Source organism: Natrix helvetica (assembly GCF_964273705.1).
Source record: "Natrix helvetica genome assembly, chromosome: 2".
NCBI classification, from domain to species: Eukaryota; Metazoa; Chordata; class Lepidosauria; order Squamata; family Natricidae; genus Natrix; species Natrix helvetica.
In genome coordinates this window covers 94814911-94824926 of record NC_138552.1, presented here as the reverse complement: position 1 = coordinate 94824926, position 10016 = coordinate 94814911, and the positions used below count along the sequence as shown (strand labels likewise).

Genomic DNA, 10016 nt, shown 5'->3' with positions numbered 1-10016 from the left:
CAATAGATAAAGCCAGAGACTTTTATCATGGAATACTCAAGAAAAATGCAACCCCCCCACGTACATCTACACCAACACCAGTAGATTTGGATGTCTTAGAGCAGAGGATGTTTGAGAAAGAGACAGAAGAGCAAAGAATGCAGACACAAAAAGAGAAGGAGGGGCAGGGTGCTGTAGGTGGAGTCGACCCCTCTGGATCTCTGTTGTGTTCCTTCTTGGAAGAAGGACCTTCTAAGTCTCTCACTGAAATGCCGATATTTAAACCTGTCGAACAACGTATTACCAGATCCACGACTAGACAAATGTTAGAATCTCACAAGCGCGTCGACCCTCAAACACAATGTGCTAAGAAAGAAGCTAAGAAGCAAACCGGAGCCATGGGAGGAGCAGGGCCGAAGATTGGTCTTGTGGAGAGAGATCTTCAGCAAATGCTTTCAGCACTCCAGACCAGATCTAAAGATGCTTAAGCTATTATCTTGGAACGTGAATGGAATGAACTCCCCACAAAAAAAGGAAAAAAATATTTTATTATTTGAAGCAATTTAATAATGATGTTGTTTGCCTTCAAGAGACTCATATTAGGTTGCAAGACCAGAAGTACTTAGTGAATTCAAAACTGGGAACATTTTATGCTGCCTCTGATTTGGTAAAGAAAAATGGTGTGGTGATATATATAAATAAAAGATTTTCAACTAAAGTTATAGAGGCAGATGACGCTGGTAGATATATAGCAATTCAATTTGATACAGACTTCGGTTCCATTTTGGTGCTAGGAATATATGCTCCTAACCAATGCCAAGAAAGTTTTTATAAGATGCTCCATTTAAAAATTTTAGATTGGAACTTTAAAAGTATTCTAATAATGGGAGATTGGAATGGAGTGATTTCTCCAAAGATAGACAAGAGTACAAAGACGAAATTCACTACCAAATTACCAAAGGCTTTTTTTGATTTACAAGACGATTTGAAATTAAAAGATGTTTGGAGGACGCAACATCTAAATGAGATGGATTTTTCTTTCTATTCAGATAGACATAAATCCTTTTCAAGGATTGATTTCTTTTTGTTAACACCGGATCTACTTCCTAAAGCCAAGAAATCCAAGATTTTCGCCAGGACACTTAGCGATCATAGTCCGGTGTGGTTACAAATTGAATTAGGGATGAGGCCAGAAGGTCTTGGAGAGTAAATGAAAATTTATTTAGATATGAAAAAAATGTTGATGAACGTAAAAAACACATGAAGGAATTTTTCAGTTTTAATATGAATAAGGGCACTCCCATTGAAATAGTTTGGGATGCAAGTAAAGCTTATATGCGTGGGGTCCTGATACATATGAACTTTAAACACAAACAAATTAGACAGAAAAGGAGAATGGAATTGGAAGATGAAATAAAACGCAAAGAACAGCTGCTTATAATAAACCCGAATGACCAGGCGCTCCAGATGGCGCTAAAGCTGTTGAAAGATCAATTTCAGATGCTTATAGCAGAACAAACAGCAACCAATTTGCAATTTGCTAAACATAACACCTTTTCCAACGCTAATAAACCTGGTAGATGGTTAGCATATACTTTGAGAAGGAATATGAATGACAGAATTATTGATAAAATTGAGTTTCGAGGGAAGATGGTATATCAACAAGAGTTGATTAAAAAATCATTTGTGGACTATTATACTAAGCTATATGTACAGGATAATATACAGAACAAGTTAATAGATGATTTTTTGGAAGGAAAAAGGGTTGCAAAAATTTCTGTGCTTCAAAAGGCAAATTTGGAACGTCTTATAACCGCTGATGAGATCACTTTAGTTATAAATCAACTTAAATTAGCTAAGGCTCCAGGGACTGATGGTTTGACTGCAATGTATTATAAAACTTTACAACTGGAAATGATTGAATATCTTACACAACTATTTTGTAATATACAACAAGGAGGTAAAATACCTCCCTCATGGAAAGCGGCTTTTATCTCATTGATACCTAAAGATAAAGAGGGCCCTAAGAAACCAGAGGATTACAGGCTGATATCTCTTCTGAACACAGATTATAAAATATTTGCTAAGGTACTAGCCAACAGATTGATGCCGGTTATTCAAGAGATTATTCATCATGATCAAGCAGGATTTATTGAAGGCAGACATATGAAGGAGAATGTAAGGCAACTCATAGATTTAATTGACTATCTTGATAAGAATAAGCAGATCTCTGCAGTGCTGGTTTTCTTGGATGCAGAGAAGGCCTTCGATCGAGTGAATTGGAACTTTCTAACCAAGACTTTGGAAAAGATGGATATGGGACCACGATTGCGGCAGGCGATTGGAGCAATTTATCAGCAACAAAATGCACAACTTATTATTAATGGAAATTTGTCAACAACTTTCGAGATACAAAAAGGCACAAGACAAGGTTGCCCATTATCCCCATTGTTATTTATTTTAACTTTGGAAGTCTTCTTGAACGCAATTCGGGACTCAAAATCCTTAGATGGCATAGCTATCAGGCAAAAGGAATACAGAACTAGAGCATTCGCCGATGATCTGGTTGTTACCCTTTCACATCCTTTGAAATCAATAATCCAGATGAAAAATATCATAATAGAATTTGGCATGGTGTCTGGGTTTAGACTAAATCAAAACAAAACGAAAATGATGGTTAAAAACATGACAGAGACTCAAAGAAAGAGACTTGTAAGTTTAGCAGGTTTTGAAATAGTTTCTAAAGTTAAATATTTAGGAATACAAATTTCAGAATCAAACACAAAACTTTTCTCAAATAACTATGAAGTGTTGTGGCAAAAGATACAGAAAGATCTCGAAGCGTGGAAAAAGTTACAATTGTCTTTGCTTGGAAGGATCTCAGCAATTAAAATGAACATTCTACCTAGATTTATCTTTCTATTCCAGATGATTCCGGTGCTTAAGTCAGATAAAACCTTGTTAAATTGGCAAACAACATTAAATAAATTTGTTTGGAAGGAGAAAAAACCGAGAGTAAAGATGAAGATTATGCAAGATACACGTGAAAGAGGCGGCCTCAGACTCCCAAACCTTCAATTGTATTATGAAGCTGCGGTATTAACGCATGTAGCAGATTGGTTCGGGAAAACAAAAATGGAATTGCTCAATATAGAAGGCCATGATCTTGTTCTGGGATGGCATGCATATCTTTTTTATGAAGACAGGGTGGATAAAGTGTTCAACAACCATGTTCTCCGTAGTGCCTTGATGAGAATATGGAAGAAGCACCGGCCCAATTGGGATTATAAAATACCGCTTTGGTTGGATCTTGCAGACACCATGGGGATTATGAATATTAAGTCACTCGGGGGTTGTTTATATAAAGATGTGCTTATTGCTGATGGGGGCGAATGGAAGTTAAAAACTTTGGAACAGCTGTTGGAAGAAGGAATTACTTTAAATTGGTTACATTACATACAGCTTCAGAAGAGATGGGAAGAAGATCGCAGGGTCGGCTTTATGGATACAATACAATAATAATAATACAATAGTAGAGTTGGAAGGGACCTTGGAGGTCTTCTAGTCCAACCCCCTGCCTAGGCAGGAAACCCTATACCGTTTCAGACAAATAGCTATCCAACATCTTCTTAAAGACTTCCAGTGTTGGGGCATTCACAACTTCTGGAGGCAAGCTGTTCCACTGATTAATTGTTCTCACTGTCAGGAAATTTCTCCTCAGTTCTAAGTTGCTTCTCTCCTTGATTAGTTTCCACCCATTGCTTCTTGTTCTACCCTCAGGTGCTTTGGAGAATAGTTTGACTCCCTCTTCTTTGTGGCAACCTCTGAGATATTGGAACAATGCTATCATGTCTCCCCTAGTCCTTCTTTCTCTTAAGCTAAACATACCCAGTTCCTGCAACCGTTCTTCATATGTTTTAGTCTCCAGTCCCCTAATCATCTTTGTTGCTCTTCTCTGCACTCTTTCTAGAGTCTCCACATCTTTTTTACATCGTGGCGACCAGAACTGAATGCAGTATTCCAAGTGTGGCCTTACCAAGGCATTATAAAGTGGTATTAACACTTCACGTGATCTTGATTCTATCCCTCTGTTGATGCAGCCTAGAACTGTGTTGGCTTTTTTGGCAGCTGCTGCACACTGCTGGCTCATATTTAAATGGTTGTCCACTAGGACTCCAAGATCCCTTTCACAGTTACTACTACTGAGCAAGGTATCACCTATACTGTACCTGTGCATTCCGTTTTTGTTGCCTAAATGTAGAACCTTACTCTTTTCACCATTGAATTTCATTTTATTAGATAGTGCCCAATGTTCAAGTTTGTCAAGATCCTTCTGTATTTTAAGCCTGTCTTCTGGAGTGTTGGCTATTCCTGCCAGCTTGGTATCATCTGCAAATTTGATGAGTTTCCCATTTATTCCCTCATCCAAATCATTGATGAAGATGTTGAAGAGTACTGGGCCTAAAACAGAGCCTTGGGGTACTCCACTGCATACTTCCCTCCATGTAGATGCAGTTCCATTGAGAACTACACGTTGAGTGCGGTTGGTCAGCCAGTTACGAATCCATCTGGTGGTGATGCTGTCTAACCCACATTCTTCTACTTTATCTAGTAGTAGGTTATGGTCTACCTTATCAAAAGCCTTACTGAAGTCCAAGTAAACTATATCAACAGCATTCCTCTGGTCCACTAATTTTGTCACATTATCAAAGAATGCAATAAGATTAGTCTGGCATGATCTGTTTTTGACAAATCCATGTTGGCTTTTGGCTATTACTTTGTTTGCTTCTAGGTGTTCGCAAATTCGTTGCTTGATTATTTTTTCCAGAATCTTTCCTGGTATTGAGGTTAGGCTGATAGGTCTGTAGTTTCCTGGATCTAATTTTTTCCCTTTTTTGAAGATGGGAACCACATCAGCTCTTTTCCAGTCCTCTGGTAGTTCCCCGGTGTTCCAGGATCTCTGAAAGATATAATTCAGTGGTTCTGAGATCTCGTCTGCTAGTTCCTTCAGAACTCTGGGGTGTAATCCATCCGGTCCTGGTGATTTGAACTCGTCTAGGGTAGACAGGTGCTCACTTACCATTTTCTTCCCTATTTCAATTTGTGCTCCTAATTTTGTGGTGCTGCTTTTGATAGGTTGGACTGTTTTATCCCTTTGTGTAAAGACAGATGCAAAACATGAGTTAAATAGTTCTGCTTTCTCCCTGTTGCTTGTCACCTTCTTGCCACTTTCTCCTAGCAATGGACCAATTGTTTCCTTAACTTTTTTCTTGTTTTTAACATGTTGGAAGAAGCTTTTTTTGTTAATTTTTACTTTTGTGGCAAGCCATTCTTCATTGTGAGCCTTAGCGTTCCTCACTTCATCTTTACAGGCTCGGGCTATTTGCTGATATTCTGCCTTAGTTATGTCCCCCTCCTTCCACTTTTTATACTTACTTTTTTTGTCTTTCAGTTTGTCAGATAGTTGTTTATGCAGCCATGCTGGTTTCTTTTGGGAGCTGTTATTTTTCTTCTTCATTGGTATTGTGTTAGACTGGGCTTTTATAATCTCATTTTTCAAAATTTCCCAAGCTTCTTGAGTTGTTTTCCCCTCGAGGATTCTCATCCATGGAATTTTTCCCAAGCTCTCTCTAAGTTTATTGAAATTAGCTTTCTTAAAGTCCAAGACTCTAGTTTGACTTTGTTCTACTACTTGTGTTTGGATAATGTTGAATTCCAATATTGCATGGTCACTTGCCCCCAGGGTTCCTATGGCTTCAACACCTTCTATCATTTCTTCTCTGTTAGTGAGAATTAAGTCCAGTATGGCTGATCCCCTTGTTTCCTTCTCTACTTTTTGGAAAACAAAGTTGTCTGCTAGGTTTGTTAGGAACCTGTTGGATCTTCCACTTGGTGCAGAGTTTGTTTCCCAGTTGATGTCAGGGTAGTTAAAATCTCCCATTACTATTGTGGTGTGCTTCCTACATACCTTAGTTAGCTGACTAGCAAAAAGTTCATCTTCTTCCTCTGCTTGGTTGGGTGGCCTGTAGTATAGACCTATGGCAATGTCATTTCCCCCACAACCTTTAATATTGACCCAAATGCATTCAAGATAGTTCTCATTATTGTTGTGCTCTATTTCTGTAGAGACATAGTTATTTCTTATATATAATGCAACTCCACCTCCTCTTTTATTTGGTCTATTTCTTTTAAATAATTTAAATCCTTCTAGCTGTATGTTCCATTTGTCAGTTTCATCCCACCAAGTTTCTGTAATGGCAATAATATCATATATTATAAAGAATATAAAGGCAATAATATCATATATTATAAAGAATTATAAAGAATATAAAGGATAAAGAAGTGGAACTGATTAAGCAGATAAAAGAGACTGGTCCAAAACAAGTTAAAAGAATATATAATGTACTGTTAGAAAGAGACTCAGAAAGTGAATTGGTTAAGGATTGTATGATTAAATGGGCTCAGAATTTTGGTGAAGTGGTTATGTTGGAAACGTGGGAAAAAATATGGGTTCAGAATGTAAAATTTACACAGTCACAGAATTTAAGGGAGAATTTCTATAAAATGTTTTACAGATGGTATTTAGATCCTAAAAAATTATCATGCATGTACCCAAATGTTCAACCAAAATGTTGGAGATGCGGGTGTCTAGATGCTACCTTTTTTCATGTATGGTGGACTTGTAACAAGGTTAAAGCTTTTTGGATAAAAATATGGTGGGTTATGCAGAATGTATTTAAGAAAAGAATACAATTCACTCCACAAATGTTTTTATTGGGTATAGTTAAGGATTTTACCAAAGGGGAAACAAAATTGGCCTTGTATATGGTTACAGCAGCTAGGTTGTTGATTGCGCAACATTGGAAAAAAGATTTTTTTGCCGACAATTGATCAATGGATTCAGAAGGTGGCGGGGTTCGCTGAAATGGCAAAAATTTCAGCTTTCTTAAAAGCTCAGAAACAGGAGGATTACACACAGGAATGGGCAAAATGGATTGATTATATACAGAATAAATACCAGACTAGGAGTTATTATCTAGCCTTTAGGTAAGAATGTTTAGACCGATAGATGATCAGAGTAAATAGTATATGGGATGTTTGGAATTGTTAGAGTGGTATATAGCGGAAGTCAGGGGGGTGGGTTTGTGTGGGAGGTGGGGGAGGGTTAGGGTGGAGGGTGGGGCAGTATATATGTATGAATAAATTAGAAGATGGGACTAATGAAACATTGTTAGGCTAGGAGAAATTTATATTAAGAGTTATAGATGTTAAATTAGCTTAGAAAATGATCAATGTGTTATTATTAATTTAAGAGAAATTTATATAGTGTTTGTTGGGAGGAGAGGGGTTATGAGTAATCTATTTTAAGATGGGGGGAGGGGAGGGGGTAAAGTGTTTGGTATAATATTTGAATGTGAATTTTTGTGGGGGGGTTGGGGGGTATAGCATTTGTATGAGATTTATATTGTGTGGAGGGGGGGGTGAAAAGGGGGAAAATTTGTTTGTACAAAACTCTTTTAATAAAAAAAAAAAGGTTCTGTCCTCTGAATATCTGCTCATAACTTCTTACTTTCGTCCTATAGGTTTTTAGCCAACACTACGTTCCATGGGCTCAGTGGCCACATTAAGGTAAAAGGTTCTTCCATCATTAGTTCAGAAAACAAATTCTTCATTTGGAATCTGCAACATGACCCTGTTGGGAACCCAATGTGGACTCGCTTGGGGAGTTGGCAAGAAGGTAAGGTTGTCATGGATTATGGGATCTGGCCAGAGCAGGCTCAGAGGCACAAGAATCACAACCAGCATCCAACTAGGCTACATCTGAGGGTGGTGACACTCATTGAACATCCCTTTGTATTCACAAGGACTGTGGATGATGAAGGATTGTGTCCTGCAGGACAATTCTGCCTGGATCCCTTGACCAAAGATTCAGCCATTCTGGATGCTCTTTTTGAAAGCCTCCAAGGAGGCAATGACACAGTACCCACCAAATTCAAGCAGTGCTGCTATGGCTACTGCATAGATCTTTTGGAAAAGTTGGCTGAAGATATGAACTTTGATTTTGACCTGTATATCGTCGGTGATGGGAAATACGGTGGCTTGAAAAATGGCCAGTGGACAGGACTGGTAGGTGATCTTCTGGCTGGGACAGCCCACATGGCCGTGACATCTTTCAGCATCAACACAGCCCGTAGCCAAGTGATTGATTTCACCAGCCCTTTCTTTTCCACCAGTTTGGGCATCCTGGTGAGGACCAAAGACACAGCAGCTCCCATTGGAGCCTTTATGTGGCCACTTCACTGGACCATGTGGCTGGGCATCTTTGTAGCTCTACACATCACTGCGATCTTCCTGACTCTGTATGAATGGAAGAGCCCCTTTGGAATGACCCCAAAGGGAAGAAACAGGGAAAAGGTTTTTTCCTTTTCCTCTGCTTTGAATGTCTGTTATGCCATCTTGTTTGGGAGAACAGCTGCCATCAAACCTCCAAAGTGCTGGACGGGAAGGTTTCTAATGAATCTCTGGGCCATTTTTTGTTTATTTTGTCTCTCCACATACACTGCTAACCTGGCTGCTGTTATGGTGGGAGAAAAAATCTATGAAGAATTGTCTGGAATACATGACCCCAAGGTAAGGAAGGGCTTTTCATTTACACATTCCGGTCAAAAAGTCATTATTTTTTTGTATCACAACACAGAAGTGGCAACTAGATTTGGTCTGGTAATATTAGCTATATGGCCTCTCTGCTGAGACTAGTTTAGTGGAGTTGTTAAGGTGCCAGGCTAGAAATAGATTGTGAGTTGTAGTCCCATCTTAAGCATAAAACCAGTTGGATGAGGCTTTGGCCTGGGCATTTTTTCCCAGAAAGAAAGCAATAAGATGCCATTTTCAATGAAATGTTGCCAAGAAAACTCTATGTAGTTACTGAAAATTGAGTATGACTTGAAGATATACACAAAAATCCCACCTGTTAATTACTATAGAGGTTAAGGAGGTAGTTCTTCTTTTATATGTATATAATTATGTCATTTATAATTTATTATATTATAATAATTGACATATAGTCGTGTGTGTGTGTGTGTGTGTGTGTGTGTGTGTGTGTGAGTGAGTGAGTCTGTGTCTGTCTCTGTGTGTGTACATACATATGTAATATATGGATAATGCTTTTATTAGTGATGCTATTTATAGAAGCCAGTATGGCTGTAAGGAACACAGTGGTAACCAGTTGTTAGTTAATATTTTACATTGACAAATGAGAGTACAGAATATTGCTGAAAGATTTTTAAACAACGCTGTGGCTTCTTTTATAAATAAGGAGGCAAAGCATGATTGGAGCAGAAGATCCAGGAAGTGTAAGTTTTGATCACCTGGCAAAACATTTCTAGGTAAAATCCTCCAAGCTGGAAACTGAATGGAAAGAATCTATTGAGATGACAGAATTGTCTTATAGTGATATTTGGGAACCTTTTGAGCTGGGGATCCTGAAGAAGTGGACAATGTCATTTGTGATCTGAAGTCCATCATGTCTGAATTGGTTCCATGCTTCCCCTGGCTGAAATCTAGGAGGCTGCTACTCTCCAACATTCAGAAAAGCCTTAAAGACTTGTTATTTCCCACAAGGTTGTGATAAAATGTGCACTTGTAGGGGGAGTAAGAGAGATTTTTGGCTACACAGAGCTTTCCAGAAAGAGGCGCAAATTAAGATACTATGCTGTTCTGTCTGGCAGGGAGAGAGGGGAAGAGGTTGTAGGGAGCCACACCCTAGAATCTCTTAGGATACGTATATCTAGTAGGCAAAAAAGTTATAGCTTGACAAGTTTCTGTCAATTTGGCAAGCTTCTGTCCTTTGTTAGCAAGTAAAAGGCTGGACTTGATTAGATCCCGCTACCTTGTCTCTGGCCATGAGCCTAACACAGCATTGGGATAGTACGAGACTGGGGCCCAGAAAAGTTTCTTGTGGGTGTGTGGGAATGTTTAGTGATTGAGGGAATATGGGGGTTTTATGTTGGTCTTGTATATTTTTTATTGTTTTGTTA

The 10016-nt window shown here is 38.6% G+C and overlaps 1 protein-coding gene across 1 annotated transcript in view; it reads left to right on the top strand.

Annotated features, from left to right (window-relative positions):
- The window catches only part of GRIN3A (glutamate ionotropic receptor NMDA type subunit 3A), a 73227-nt gene that overhangs the window by 10650 nt on the left and 52561 nt on the right, over positions 1-10016 (top strand). Inside the window, exon 3 of the mRNA XM_081940746.1 lies at positions 7563-8610. Within this exon, the coding sequence (XP_081796872.1) occupies positions 7563-8610 (1048 nt within the window). The remainder of the gene's footprint in view (positions 1-7562; positions 8611-10016) is intronic.